This window comes from Hyperoodon ampullatus (genome assembly GCF_949752795.1).
Source record: "Hyperoodon ampullatus genome assembly, chromosome: 14".
NCBI lineage: Eukaryota > Metazoa > Chordata > Mammalia > Artiodactyla > Ziphiidae > Hyperoodon > Hyperoodon ampullatus.
The window spans coordinates 34,706,453-34,722,571 of NC_136927.1; the positions used below are offsets into that span (position 1 = coordinate 34,706,453).

General features: G+C 48.5%; 1 protein-coding gene across 1 annotated transcript in view; it reads right to left on the reverse strand.

The window, feature by feature from the left end:
* Nucleotides 1-4,785: 4,785 nt before the first annotated feature.
* The window catches only part of ABCC6 (ATP binding cassette subfamily C member 6), a gene marked incomplete at both ends in the record, with an annotated part of 62,624 nt that continues 51,290 nt past the window's right edge, over nt 4,786-16,119 (reverse strand). The window contains 8 exons of the mRNA XM_079719696.1: nt 4,786-4,894; nt 5,210-5,404; nt 7,255-7,421; nt 7,516-7,674; nt 9,682-9,828; nt 10,697-10,798; nt 11,922-12,048; nt 14,389-14,588. Coding sequence (XP_079575822.1) covers nt 4,786-4,894; nt 5,210-5,404; nt 7,255-7,421; nt 7,516-7,674; nt 9,682-9,828; nt 10,697-10,798; nt 11,922-12,048; nt 14,389-14,588 — 1,206 coding nt within the window. The remainder of the gene's footprint in view (nt 4,895-5,209; nt 5,405-7,254; nt 7,422-7,515; nt 7,675-9,681; nt 9,829-10,696; nt 10,799-11,921; nt 12,049-14,388; nt 14,589-16,119) is intronic.

A 16,119-nucleotide genomic window follows, 5' to 3' on the forward strand; every position in this document is an offset into this window, starting at 1 on the left:
CGCTCACTGAGCCTCAGTTTTCTCATCTGCAAAAATGGAGCAAAATCACTAGTGATGATGGCATTTTGTTGGCATGACGGGGGCAGGCAAGGGATGCAGACCCCTACCCCATTTTGAAGGTATCAAAATGAAATATGGTCACATCTTGAAAAGGGGAGGCAGCCATGACTGGACCTGGATTTAGATTCCTCTGGGCTGAAAACCCTAAGTCAGGATGGACAATCAGAAAGTCCCCATGATGTTAGGAGGTTAATAGGCACGATGAAAAAGTGTTTACAAAACAAAGAGAACAACTCAAGCCTTAAACTGTTCAAAGGAATATAGAAAAAAAAAATGTCCCCATGAGCTGTCTGGGACAGGGCAGGCCCTGTGTCCGGGCAAGTAGGTGTGTGTCCACAGGCCTCTCCTGACACACCAACACAGCCGTTGCCCAGGTATCGGTGCATTTTTGATGGCAGAGACCCATGACTCAACTGGCAGTGTCTGGAGACATTTTTGTCACAACTAGAGGAGAAGGTGCTCCTGGCTTCGAGTGGGTGGAGGCCAGGGATGCTGCTGAACATCTGACAGTGCACAGGATGCCTCCACATGGAATTACCCACCCCACATATCAATAGTGAAGAGGTTAAAAAAAAATCCTGTTGTATCTACCCTCCTCTGCTGCCCCTCAGAGGCCCGTAAACACGACAGTATCAAGAATAATAGCAAACGATTATTGAGCACTTAATTTGTACCCTGCTCGGCTCCAACCCTCTCCAAGTATTAACTTGCTCTCTTCCAGCTGCAGTGCCGGGGGTCAGTGCAGACCCCTGGGCGGCCATAGTTATGATCCAGGGATTTATCTCATTTCTCACGCTGCCCTTTTCAGCTGTGTCCCTGTGACCTCAGGCTTGGCTACTTCAGGCTCTCACCTCTTTCCTGGTTCCTGAAGCCATTTTTATTAGAATGCTGATCGCTGTCACAAACGGGCCCGAGCCTTGTGCGCTGTGTACTGGCCTTCATGGAAGCAAGCGCTGGACCTTGACCCACCCCTGACCTCGGCCTTCCAACAGCGTCTCCCCCACGGCGCCTGGCGGGTGGAAGTGCAACCAGAAAAACCCTACGTGTTCCAACAGCTGCTGGAGCAGATTTAGTCCTGCATTAACAAATGGATGAAATGCACCAAATCCTGAGCAAATTCTCCCGGTAGGGCCCAGAAGACCTGGCTCTTCTCATCTCCCTTTTGGAATTGAACTGTGTGCTGGGCGAGGGCTTGTGCCTGGAGAGGCCCTTCCCTGGTGTGGGCTGTGGCTTGTGCATCTGTTCAGACATGATGCTCCCTGGAGCTCATGCATGAGGGTGAAGTAGCAGTTCTCAGTCCTGGCTGCATGTTGGAATCATTTGGGCTGGAGACCACACCGGTGGTTGTGAGGGCAGGGGGAGGTGGGTGTGGTTACAAAATGGCAATTTGAGGGGTCCATGTGGAGACGGAAGCAGTCAGCATCCCGACTGTGGTGGTGGATGCAGGAACCTGTACATATGATGCAATTACATAGAAGTAAACACACACACACCCAGTGAGCACAAGTAAAACTGGGGAATCTGAACAGGATCGGTGCATTGTACCAATGTCAATTTCCTGATTGTGATATTGAGCTGTCATCTTTTAAGGTGTTACTGTTGGTTTCTCAGGTGAATTCTACCAAACAAAGAAGAACTCACACCCATCCTTCTCAAACTCTTGCAAAAAATTGAAGAGGAGGGAACATTCCCAAAGACATTCAATGAAGCCACCATCACCCTGATACCAAAACCAGACAAAAACACCACCGAAAAGGAAAATTACAGGCCAATATCTTCGATGCATATAGATGCAAAAATTCTCAACAAAACATTAGCAAACCAAATCCAGCAACACATAAAAAAGATCATACATCACAACCAAGTGGGATTTGACCAAGTGGGATTCGACAAAGTGGGATTCACCCAAGTTCACAAGGATGGTTCAACATACGTAAATCAATGTGATAGGCCATGTAAACAAAAGACAAAAACCACACGATCATCTCAATAGATGCAGAAAAAGCATTTGACAAAATTCAACATCCATTCGTGAGAAAAACTCTTACCAAAGTGCATATAGAGGGAACATGTCTCAAGATAATAAAAGCCATTTATGACAAACCCACAGCCAATATAATACTCAATGATGAAAAGCTGAAAGCCTTCCTGCTAAAATCTGGAACAAGACAAGGATGCCCACTCTCACCTCTTCTATTCAACATAGTATTGGAAGTCCTATCCACAGCAATCAGACAAGAAAAAGAAATAAAAAGGTACCTAAATTGGAAGGGAAGAGGTAAAACTCATTATATGCAGATGATATGGTATATAGAAAACCCTAAAGACTGCACACAAAACTGCTAGAGTTGATAAATTCAGCAAGGTAGTAGGATACAAGATTCACATACAGAAGTCAGTTGCATTTCTTTACACCAACAATGAAATATTAGGGAATGTAAAAAAAAAACTTTTAAAATCACAACCCCAAAAATAAAATACTTAGAAATAAACCTCACCAAGGAGGTGAAAGACTTATATGCCGAGAACTATAAAACATTAAAGGAAATTAAAGATGATTCAAAGAAATGGAAAGATATCCCATGCTCTTGGATTGGAAGAATTAATATTGTTCAAATGGCCATACCACCCAAAGCAATCTGTAGATTTAATGTGATCCCTATCAAATTACCCATGACATTTTTCACAGAACTAGAAAAAAATAATCCTCAAATTCATATGAAACCATAAAAGACCCAGAATTGCCAAAGCAACCCTGAAGAAAAAAAAGCAGGAGGCATAATTGCCCAGACATCAGACAATACTACAAGGCTACAGTAATCAAAATAATATGGTACTGGCACAAAAACAGACATACGGATCAATGGAGCAGAATAGAGAGCCCAGAAATAAACCCACACACCTACAGCTAATTAATCTTCAACAAAGGAGGTAAGAGTATACAATGGGAAAAATAGTGTCTTCAGCAGGTGGTAGTGGGAAAGTTGGACAGCTGCATGTAAATCAATGAAGTTAGAACACATCCTCTCACCATGTACAAAAATAACGGCTTAAGACTTAAACATAAGACATGACACCATAAAACTTCTAGAAGAGAACATAGGCGAAACATTCTCTGACATAAATTGTACCTATGTTTTCTTAGGTCAGTCTCCCAAGGCAATAGAAATGAAAACAAAAATGAACAAATGGGACCCAATCAATTTACAAGCTTTTGCACAGCAAAGGAAACCATAAGCAAAATGAGAAGACAACCTGCAGAATGGAGAAAACATTTGCAAATGCTGCAGCCAACAAGGGCTTAATTTCCAAAATACACAAACAGCTCATACAACTCAACAAAAAAACCCAAAACAATCCAAAAATGGGCAGAAGACCTAAATAGACATTTCTCCAGAGAAGAAATACAAATGGCCAATAGGCACATGAAAAGATGCTCAACATTGCTAAATATTAGAGAAATGCAAATCAAAACTACGAGGTACCACCTCACACCAGTCAGAATGGCCATCATTAAAAAGTTTACAAATAACAAATGCTGGAGAGGATGTGGAGAAAAGGGAACCTTCCTATACTGTTGGTGGGAATGTAAGTTGGTGCAGCCACTGTGGAAAACAGTATGGAGGTTCCTCAGAAAACTAAAAATAAAATTACCATATGATCCAGCATTCCCACTCCTGAGTATATGTCTGGACAAAACTATAATTCAAAAAGATACATGTACCCCTATGTTCATAGCAGCACTATTCACAATAGCCAAGACATGGAAACAACCTAAATGTCCATCGACAGATAAATGGATAAAAAAAGATGTGGTACCTAACCCTAACTCAGCCATAACAAAGAACGAAATAATGCCATTTGCGTCAACATGGATGCAACTAGAGATTATCATACTAAGTGAAGTAAGTCAGAAAGAGAAAGACAAATACCATATGGTATCACTTATATGTGGAATCTAAAGTATGACACACATGAACCCATCTGTGAAACAGAATCATGGACATAGAGAACAGACTCTGCCAAGGGGGAGGGATGGAGCGGGAGGTTGGGGTTAGCAGATGTAAGCTTTTATGTATGGAATGGATAAACAACAAGGTCCTGCTGTAGAGCACAGGGAACTATATTCCATATCCTATGATAAACCATAGTGGAAAAGAATATTTTTAAAAAGAATGTATATGTATGTATAACTGAATCACTTCACTGTACAGCAGTAATTATCACATTGTCAATCAACTATACTTCAAAAAAATGTTATTATTGGGGAAAAGTAGTAAAGGGTACACAAGGAGTTTTCTGGATTATTTTTTTACTGCTTATCAATCTACAATCATCTCAAAATAAAAGGTTACTCTGTAAAAGGTACACACACCATTGTTCCAGCCCCAGCCCCAGGGATTCTCATTTCATTGGTCTTTGGTGGAGCCTGGGCACAGGCAGTTTTTTGGGGCCCCCAGGTGAGTCCAGTGGGCAGCCAGGGCAGAGAGCTGCTGTCGACTTTGGCTCCAGGGTAGATGGGGCTGGATGAGCCCTGATGAGGCCGACCTGCGGGTTGCTGTGTCCTCTTGGGTCTGGGGTGATCGGGCATTTTCTCCTCCCAGAGAGCAGAGAGGGGTCTAGACTCAATTCCATGGGGCCACTGATGACCCCGGGTCACTGTGTCTCCAGGGCCTGGCAGACTCTCCGGGTTGGTGGGATGGGAGGAGGATCCAGGGGCTGGGCTCAGACCAGGCCTGATTCCTGCGCCAGCCTGTAAAACAGGCCCCTCTGGGCCAGCAGCTGGGCCGGGCTGCCGCTCTCTGCCACCTGCCCCTCGTCCATGACCAGCACCCTGCAAGGGAGAGGGACACAGCCAGCTCTTTGGACCCCAGCCCAGGGTCTTGGCTGCTCTGAATGCCCAGCGTGTCTGCTCTAAGCGAGTCTGGCTTTCCACGCGGCTTACTGACCCCGACAGCCCAGTTGGAAGCATCTGCTGGGCATGTGTCTTCGGGCTTATCCTTCCCCTGTGGGCATCAGTCTTGCCACCTGTACAACGGGCACTTCATAATCTATTCCAGTGCCCTTCCAGCCCTAAACCCTGATGCCTTCCTCTGCCTGCAGGGGCGCCCTGGGCGCCAGCTGCGTGGGGTGGGGTGTGGGGGCTTACCTGGCACAGTCCAGCACGGAGCGCAGGCGGTGGGCGATGAGTAGTACCGTGCACTGCGCAAACCAGCTCCCCAGGGCGGCCTGCATCTGGCGCTCCGTCCCCGGGTCCACAGCAGCCGTGGCCTCGTCCAGGATGAGGATCTGGGTTTTCCGGAGAAGGGCACGTGCCAGACACAGGAGCTGCTTCTGGCCTAGGCTGGGAATGAGTGGGACAGGCCAGATGTTTGCACATCAGGACTGACCTGCAGGGGGTGCCCACAAATGTGTCCTCATGGCAGCTGCGGGAGTGGGGGATGTGTGCCTGTGTGTCCCCAGACGTGGGTCCCTAGTCTACAGAGCTGGTAGGAATCCCCATCCTGCCATTTTTGAGCAGAGTGACATTAGGCAAGTCATTGAAACCCTCTGGGCCTCAGTTGCCCCATCTGTGCAATGGCTATCTCTGTTTCTATTCTATGGTCTTCACTATGTGCCAGACACATCCTATATGCTTATGTATATTAACTCATAAAGACCACAAAGGTAGGTATTGTGTCAATGAGTCCTTCCTCACTGGGTTGTGAGGATAAGACAAATCATATAAAAGCCATGCATGTCACAGAGTAAACCCTTCTTTTACTCAGTTACAGATGAGGAAGTTGAGAGTCAAGGTCACACAGTCAGTGAGCCCCCAGAGCCTGGAGACTCAAGGGTGTTTGGGGCTGTTTCCTGCCATGTTCAGCTTCCTCTCAAGAGTAAACCCTTTAGGGAACCAGGACCTACTACGGCCATGTGGGTGTCAGGTGCCTGGGCTTTGCTCCAGACTCACCATTTATGGGGTAGGTGAGTTGGCAACTCTCAAGCCTCAGATTCCAACTCTGTGAAATGGGATTAGTGAAAGTGCAGCTTTGAGGATTAAAATGAATATTGAAATGAATATTTCTTACATGCCAGGCACTGTTTGAACAACTTTACACATAGCACTCATTTAATCCTTGCACAGATAGGCAGGTTCTAACTATTATTCCCATTTTACAGATAAGGAAACTGAGGCACTGAAGATTAAGTAACCTGCCCAAGATCCTACAACTATGTCTATGCTCCTGGCTACCAAGCCCTGCTGCCCCTCTAGTGCCATTACCACCCACGGTCCCTCACCGTAACATCTTCTGGGTCAGGTGGGTTTTAGAATCCAGAATGTCTTGACTTTTAAAAAGGCACACACCTGTACATTTGTGTTCACAGCAGCACTATTCACAATAGCCAAAAGGTAGAAACAACCCAAGCGTCCATCAATGGATGAACGGATAAGAAAAATGTGGTCTATCCATACAATGGAATATTATTCAGCCTTAAAAATGGAGGAAATTCTGGCACATGTTACATCATGGATAAACATGGAGGACATTATGCTGTGTGAGATAAGCCAGTCACAAAAAGACAAATACTATAATATTCCACCTAAATGAAGTACCTAGAGAAACAAAGTGAAATGGGGGCTGGTGGGAGGGAAGAACAGAGAATTGTTTAATGGCTACAGAGTTTCGGTTTCACAAAATGAAAAAGTTCTGGAGGTTTATTGCACAATGATGTGAATGTACTTAACACTATGGAACTGAACACTAAAAAATGGTTAAGATGATATGTGTATTTTACTACAATTTCTTAAAGCTTTTAAAGGCGTACACCCTATGTTACTTGACAACCCCAGTGAGCGTGGGGTTAGCACCCAATATCAAACACAATATTTTTGCAGCAAAATAAATGCCGAGTGAGATAAATACAGACCAGAAGTAGCCTTGTGTCATTAGAGGTTGAGTTTTGCCACCAAATAAATTTAGAAACAAATTTAGGAAAAAGAAAAAAAATCTCTTGCTATTCAGAGATTGTGTTGGAGTTTGCAATGGCTGATGAAGGATGGGATTTGTGCTGTGATTAGGAATAGAATGGGGTTGATCATCCTATGTGGGGAGGTGACTTCCAGGGCATATTACCCTGGTGGGGGGCCTTGGCCACACCTGCCTCTCCCCCAGCACCTCACAGGGTCTGGCTGGAGTGCGGCGACCCTACCTCAGGTTGTCACCTTGGTCGGCACACTCGTAGTGCAGCTGGCCCGGCAGGCTGGCCACCGTGGCTCTGAGCTGCACCGTCTCCAGGGCCGCCCAGATGGCTTCGTCTGAGTGCTCGTGTAGCATGTCGAGGTTCATTCGCAAAGAGCCGGGGAACAGGATGGGGTCCTGGCCGGGAGGGACAGTGGGTCAGAGCTGGGCCAGCCATGCCTCCCACCTCTCCCCCTCCCCCCACCTCTGCCCACCCCTCCCCAGGCCTCACCTGGGGGATGATGGTGATCCTGGACCGAAGTGTGTGCAGCCCCACTTGGGCGATGGGGACCCCGTCGATCCATATCCCACCCTCAGCCGCCTCTAGGAGCCGCAGCAGGCCCCCGGCCAGGGAGGACTTTCCTGCCCCTGTCCTGCCAACGATGCCCACCTGCCGGGGGATGGGGGAGTAAGGCCCATTCTGACCAGGCCTGGCCAGAAGAAGGCAGGCCATAGCCCACAGGGTTCCTGGGCATGTCTTTGCTAGATGTTTCCCCTGCACCCAAGACACATCCATCTATCCATCATCCTTTGAGCATCCATCCTTCTATCTGTCCATCTGTCCACCTGTCCATATATCCATTCATCAATCCATCCAGCCTTCTGTCTGTGCATTCTTCTCTATCTTCCCCTCATCCTGATACACCTCTCCCATCTTTTCATCCACTTCCCCACCCTTCCTCCTATTCCTTCATCCTTCCCCTTCCTTCCATCCACACCCCCTCCATCACCCCTCATCTTCCCTTCCATCATTCTGTTTATGTCCCATCCTTCTATGAATCCCCCTTCCTTCTACCCATCCCTCCCTCACACTTCCTTCCATCCCCCTCCTTCCATCCATACCCTCATCCTTCCCTCTGTCCTTCATCCTTCCTTTCACACACCATCCTTCCAACCATATTCCTATCCTGCCTTCCATCTCTCACCCTTTCTTCCACTCCATCCTATCCATCCATTCATCCTTCCATCCATGCCTCTTTCTTCTTTCCATCCAGCCCCCAATCCCAGCCATCCATCCTTCATCCTTCCATCTATCTGCCCATCTTTCTATCCATCCCCCATCCTTCCTTGACACTTGGTGGGGGTTCAACACTGTTTAATAAGTGAACAAAGCATGTGTGTCGCCCATTGTATGACCGGCACTCTTTTAGGCACCAGGAATACAGAAATTAAGGAGTCCTTGCTCCAAAGGGCTCACCATCTGGTCTTGGAAATAGTGCACCTGAGTAAACTTAAATACAGTGTGATGAACAAGCACTCTCTATAATCAGGCGCTGGCCCTGCAGCAATGGAGGTAAGCATGGAGGTGCTGCTGTTCATGTTGCCTGGGATGGGAGTTGATGGGGGTAATCAGAGAAGGCTTCATGGAGGAGAAGATACTTGAGTGGAATCTTGAAGGATGACTAGGAGTTCAGGGAGGGGGAAGATTCCAGGTGAACCACACCAACTGCTAGCCTGTAAGCTCCTCGAGGGCAGCACCATGTACCCACCTGGCCCAGAGGCTGCTGCTCCACAAATGTTGGCTAAGCCCTGGCAGGGCAATGAATGAAGTGGAGAAAGGGCATTGAATGCCAAGCTCAGGAGTTTGGGCTTTACCAGAAGGAAGCTGGGAGAGGGAGGAAGGTCTGGAGCAGGTAAATGACATGCTCAAATCAAGATCACAGGAGAATAGATTGGAGGGGGTGAAACAGGAAGCTGAGGGCCTGGAGCAGTGGAGGGGAGGGCAGGGAGGAAGTGTCGCCAGGTGGGGAGGGCAGAAAAGGATTCAATGAAGCAGCCTGACTAATCATCTGTAAATGAGGTGATATTAGGGGCGTTGTCAGAGTGAAAATGCAAATAATAATGAATAAAAGCATTGGTGAGCACTTCTGTAGCATTTGCTATGTGCCAGGCACTGTTCCAGGCAGTTTCTATGTATTAACCCAGGTAAACTTCTCAACAACTCTATGAGGTTGACATTATTATTCCCATTTTACAGATGGGAAACTGAGACCAAGGCATGCAGTGACTTGTCCAAGGTCAGGCATGGCAAAGCAAGGAACTGAGCCCATGCAAACTGGATAAGTATGTGGAACATTCAGCACCTCACCCAGCATATAGTAGGTGTTCAACTAATGATAGAGAAAGAAGAAAGAAGTTGGGGTGACGCCTCCTCATCTGGGACACCAAGGTGGGTGGGTTTCACCAAGATGGAAGCAGGTTTGGGGAAGATGATAAGTTCCATTTAGGGTGTGGTGGGTCTGAAGACTGGGGGACCTGAGGTGAGGACGTGGAGCAGGCAGCTGGTGCTCAGGACCTGGACCCTGGGTGATGCCCAGCCTGGCCATGGCCCTGAGGCCTCTCCAGCCGCCCTGTGGCCTGGCCACCACAAGGAGGAAGTTGTAGGTGAGCCGCTCACCTTCTCTCCTGCGTGGATCTTGAAGGACACTCCCCGCACGGCCAGCGGGAGCTCGGGTCGGTATCTCAGCCCAAAGTCCCGGAACTCGATCTGCCCCCCACGAGGCCAGGGGGGCCGGGCCGCACAGGTGGCCGGCCTCCAGGGTGCCTAGGGCAGGAGGGGACACTGGGTCAGAGGAGTCTTTCTCCAGGCTTCTCACAAAAGGGCCTTCCTCTCTTACCCTCAGTTTCCTCTTCTGTAAAGTGGGCTTATTTACTGCTATTTTACAGGGTTGTTATGGGGCATGGAATGCAGCAAGGCTAAAAACAAATAATATTTGGTATAGTGAAAATAAAAAAATAATGGTGTTGGCTACTCTTTATCTATTGTTGTTATTAGTCATTATTAATTTTCAAATAATATTCTCTCTTTCGCTAGTAGAGGTAGACACTCTCCTTTTAGTGAAAAGGGCAAGTCTGTGCAGTGGGGAGACCAGTGCTTCCATTTGCTATTCCTGTGACCTTGAACAGGTCACTCCACTCCCTTGAACCTTGGTTTCCCCATCTGTGAAATGGGGCTAATTAGAGTGGTGGACATGTACTGAATGTTTGCGGTGCGCCAGACACTGTATGAAGTCCTTTATTGTGGGATGACCTCTTAGTACACCCAGCACTGTTATGTTGCTGCTATGTTTCTCTACTGTTCCTGCTATTATGTTTCAGTAGTGCTATCATGTTACTGTTGTGCTGCTGTTATGTTTCTATAATGTTGCTATCAAGCTGCTGTTATGTTACTGTCATGTTGCTGTTACTCCTGGTCCCCTGTCACTCAGAGTGCCCTGCCTTGCCATTCAGAGGAACCAGGATTTGACCTCGTCTCAGACCCTACCCTCTTAACCATTCCTGCCACCTTGGCTGTGACTGCAGTCTGCAGTGGTGGGGGCTCTAAAGCCGGTGGCAGATGTCAACATGGGTCCACCGTGCTCTGCTGTACGTCCTGGGTGGTGCCCGCTCCCCCTCCATCTCTTGCCCATCACCTCCTTGGGCGTCTGGGCGTAGTCCTTCAATCGTTCCACCGACACGATGCTGCTCTCCAGGTCTGTCCAGCTGCGAACAGCCCACTGCAGCGTCTGGGTCACCTGGTTCGAGAAGACACCTCAGGACACCTTCAGCAAGGCCACCCCACAGGTGAGGCAGGGGCTGGGAGGCGGGACCCGGGGCAGACAAGGGGGCAGAATTTGGCTGTAGCCACAAGGATCCCTCTTTTCCTTTAGTTGAACTGGAGTATATGGACCAGAAAGGAGCCCTCGGACATCAGCTTATCCAACCCTTCTTGAAACAGGTAGGGAGACAGGACCAGAGAAGGTGTGTGGCCCTCTCAAGGACACCCAGCAGGATCCAGCCCAATGACTTCCATTCAGAGAGGTTTCCCTCCACTTAACACTGATTTCCCACTTGGAACCATGCCAAGCTCCTCCCCAGGGCCTGCTCGCCCTGCCCCCACCCCTTCCCAACCTCATTTCCCTCCAGTTTTGTCCTCACACTCTCTCCAGCCACACCCACCGCTTTCTTGTTGTTCCTCTAACACACCAGTCGCGCCCCTCCCGCCATCCCAGGGCCTTTCCTCCTGCTGTTCCCTCCACCAGGACTGCTCCTCCCCTATTCCCCCACTTCCTTTAGGCCACAGATCTCAAGCCCCCTTCTCAGAGAGGTCTTCTGGGCCATGCAAAAGAAAAGCACCCTCCCCCCAGTCATGTTACTTGCTTTATCCTTAAGCTTAGTTGCCTCAACTGTAAAATGAGGACAGTAATAGTACCCCTGGTGGGGTTGTGGGCAGGATTAAATGAGCTAATACTTACAAAGCTCTTAGAACAATGTCTCATTCATAATGAATGCTACTTACATATATGTATATATATATATATTTTTTTCCTTTACAGATGACATAACCTGACATTAAATATTGTTATTAATAGTTAACAGAATGTTAACAATGCACTGGAAATGGACTCTGTCTACTTTATCTCAATGAGTCTTTATAGTATCTGAAGTGAAGGGATTACTGCCCATTTTTCAGAGGAGCACACCAAGGCCCCGAGAGGGAAGAAGAGTCTCGCCCGAGGTCCAGCCTAGGCTCTTGCAGAGAGCTGTGTCTTCCTCACTGGTTGGTAGTTTGGACTCAGGTCCTTGAAGGTCCCACTGGCAGAGGTCTGTGTCCATTCTGCCCTCACCCCAGAGCCCAGGTTGGGGTGTCGGAAGTACCTGCAGGGCGGCTGAGACAGAGAAGCCCACGAGGCCGGGACTGAGGTGGGCCTTGCTCAGGACTGCGCACAGGGCGGCCGCAAACACCAGCCCGTTCCCCACGAGCTCCAGGTTGGAAGCGAGCCACCTGCGAGAGGACAGGTAAGAGTGGGATCAGTGGGGCCTCTCTGCGCTACCTGCCTTGCTGGGCACAAGGCCTAGACAGTGTGCCAGCTTTAGTGCCCATGGGGTCCCGGCAACGGTCTCCTCCACACCCAGGCTCCACCTGAGCTTGGAGTCGGGGGAGGCCAATGCTGTCCTGTCTCACCTGTGCCCAGCTCAGGACCTGGCACACAGTAGGTGCTCAAGTAAGCTCTGCTGTGCTGCCACTTTTCTGTCCCCAAGCCATGCCAAGCCATGTCCCCTGTGTTCCCCCTGCCTGAATCCGACCTCCATCTTCACGTGGCCAGCATCTTACCCTCACACAGCCAGCTCAAGCATCACCTCCTCAGAGAGCCCTCAGGACCACTCCTCCCTTTTATCACTCTGTATAACTAAACTAGTTAATCAGTCCTTGACTGTCGGCCTCCATCAGCAGGCTCATGATCTCATGAGCTCCATGAGGGCAGCAACTTTGTCTTTTTTTAATTAATTAATTAATTAATTAATTAATTAATATTTCATTTTTGGCTGCGTTGGGTCTTCGTTGCTGTGCGTGGGCTTTCTCTAGTTGCAGCGAGTGGGGGCCACTCTTTGTTGAGATGCGTGGGCTTCTCTTTGCCGTGGCTTCTGCCGAGCAGAGCACGGGCTCTAGGTGCATGGGCTTCGGTAGTTGTGGCCCACGGGCTTAGTTGGTCCGCGTCATGTGGGATCTTACCGGACCAGGGCTCGAACATGTGTCCCCTGCACTGGCAGGTGGATTCTTAACTACTGCACCACCAGGGAAGTCCATCAACTTTGTCTTGTTCATGGCTCTGTCCCCAGGACCCAGCATAGGACTGAGCACGTAGTAGGTTCTCAACAAATATATATTGAATGGATAAGGAAATTGAATTCCTACTTCTTTTTCCTTTTATTGAATTCCTACTTGACCATTCATTCAGCAGATATGTATTCAGCACCTACTGTGTGCCATGCATGCTGGAGATGCTGGGGACACAGCCGCAAACCAAACAGATAAAAATCCCTGTCTTCAGGGAACTCTGGGCTTCACTGCATATAACACCTAGTCCTCTTAACAACCCCACGATGGGAGGACTGTTGTCCCCATTTGACAGATGAGGACACCAGGACTCAGAAGGGTTAGGTACTTGCCCAAGTCCACAAACACAACAAACACCAGGATTGGAAGCCACATTTGCCTGACTGAGGGTCTGCCACTTCCTAGATGGCTGACCCTGGGGGAGTCCCTTCACTTCTCCGAACCCCAGTCTACCCATCTGTGGGATGAAGTAATGTCTGGCTCATTATAGTTGTGCCAATTAAATGAGATACACCCACCATATATGGCGCAGAAATCATTGACCCTTCCACAAAGTAGGTGCTTCCTAAATGTTTGTAAGGTCCCTCCTCCCTAAATGTTTGTAAGGTCCCTCCTCCCTAGGCTAGGACCCCAGGAAGGGGCAGGGCAGGTCACCCAGAAGGCATATGGCATTGAGACACTGCCCACAGCTACAGGGCCTCATAGCCCCAGCTGGCTGGGGAACTGGGCAGAAAGAAGGAAGGAACTGACATTTATTGAATTCACACCCACTGTGTGCTTGACCCTCTCCACACTCTGACACCAGACTGACTGGATTCAAATCCTCACTCCACCATGTATTTGCAGTGTGGCCCTGGGCAAGTTCCTAAATCTCTCTGTGCCTAAGATTCATCATCTATAAAAGAGTCTCTGCCTGGTGGAGTTGTTAATAGGATTAAATAAATTAATCCACAGAGGATGCTGAGGACTGTGCTGGGCATGTGGTAAGCACATTACAAGGATTAGCTATGAGTGTATTTGTTTAATCTCAGTAGCCACTCCATAACTGCAAACTCACTGACAAATGAGGCTCAGAGAGGTTATGTGACTTGCCCAAGATCATCCAGCTAGTAAGTTGCAGTGCTGGGATTTGCACCTGTGTCTGTCTGCGCTCAAAGCTTGTGTTCTTATTCTTGCTTGGTACCAAAAGGAGGCTGAGGATGCTTATGTAGCTCCTTTGTCACCAAGGCAACAGAGGCTGGTCTAGTGGCCTGGCAACAGAGGCTTCTTCCCTTTTGCTGACACCTGTACTTCCTGCTCACCTGCTGTTGGGGATCCCTCAGGCCAAGGTCCATCTGCTCACACTGTGAACCATGTGCACCCGTGGGATCTAGGCTCTGCTTTACCCTCGACTCGCTGTGTGACCTTGAGCAGGCCACTTGACCTCTCTGACCACACAGTATGACCTTAGGTCTCATCCTCTGGGGACACAGAAGGATTATAGGTTCTTCTCTGCCCCCTTCCTACCTGTCAGCCACCAGCCGCGGGAAACTGACTCTCTGGCTTTCATCCATGTGTGCGTCGTTCTGAGCCACAAAGCAGCCCTGGACCCGGAAGGCCCTGACCACTGCTCCACCCTGGAATGTCTCGGCCACATGGGAACACACGGATGAGTACCTGGCTGATTCCAGGCGTCTGAGCTGGCATGAGCTGGCCACATACAGGCTCTGAAGTGGGACAGTGGGGAGCAGAGAGGTCACAAACACAGAGAGACAGTTTGAGAAGCATAGGGAGCTCTGTTACCAGCTTGCTGTGTAAACTTGGGTCAGTGGCTTCTCTTCTCTGGGCTCCAATTTCCTTGTAGAATCAGAGTTCCATGGGTCTTTTTAAAAATCATCTGAGAATCTTCAAAAACTCCCAGTGCCTCACCCCTGAACTATTGAATCAGAATCTCTGGTGGCATCACCTTGGCCTTGGAATTTTTAAAAAGCCTTCGGGTGATTCTCACGTACAGCCAGGATGGAGAAACCCCTAGTCTATAGTAAATATCTCATTCTCAGCTCTAAAGCCAACTGCTTCACTTAGGGCCAGTCATTGTGGAAACAAAGCCACAAAGGGCAAGGAAGGCAGCTTGACAAGTCAAATTCATTCACTTAACTCGAATGTTACATGCCAGGTGCTGGGAACACAATGATGCACAAACAATATATATTGTTATTTGGTTTGAGGTTGGAAGTTGTGTGCAGCTGGCAGGCAGGAAGGAATCTGCATTTGCTGATCACCCAGGCTGCATGCCAGGCTCTTTCCAAATACAGTTGACCCTCGAACAACATGGGTTTGAACTGCACAGGTCCACTTATTTGTGGATATTTTTCAATAGTAAATACTACAGTACTACGTTCTGCACTTGGTTGAATCTGTGGATATGGAGGAACTGTGTATAGAGGGCCAACTATGACTTCTAAGCAGATTTTTAATTGCAAGGAGGGTCAGTGCCCCTAATCCCCACATTGTTCAAGGGTCAACTGCAGTATTCAGTCATTGTGAGATGGGCATTAGTGTTGTTCACAGTTTACAGGTAAGAACACCAGAGGCTCAGAGGGATTAAGCAGCTGGTCTAAGCCTCTATAGCAAGCAAGTGGCAGGACCTGGATTCAAACACATCTCTGTCCGACTCCAAAGCTCTAGAGAAGCAGTTCCTCCCCCAGGTCAAGGGGCTATAGAAAAGACTTGGGATAGTTGTGGAGGGCAGTGATGGCCATGGTTTTTGTCTGGCTACCATGTTTTGTTTTGTTTTTTCTACTTCTGATTTTTGTCTGGCTACCATGGTTTCTTCTACTTCTGATTTCCTTGGTGGGGATGGGGGGTTGGCTGTCAATCATGAGACCTGATCACGGAGGTAGTCACATGACACAGCCCTGCTAGGCAGAGTAAACTATTGCTTTGGTCACAGTGATGAGCTCAGGGATGACACATGCCTCATGAAAGGCCAATCAGAATCTTCCCTGGGATGGATGTGTGAATGCTGAGCTGGAGAAAAGTGCTTTGTGTCGGGGCTTGCTGAGGTGGGAGGCTGTGAGTATAGGGTTGCCAGGGGGCCATCAGACCTGCCCCTGGAAAAGGAGTGTGTGCAAAATTAGGCCAAGCAGAGCTGAGCCAGTTCTTAAATATTAGCATGGATCAGAATTACCTGGAAGGTTCATTAAAACCCAGATTTCTGGGCCGCAGCTCCATAGTATCTGAGTCAGTAGGTCTTGA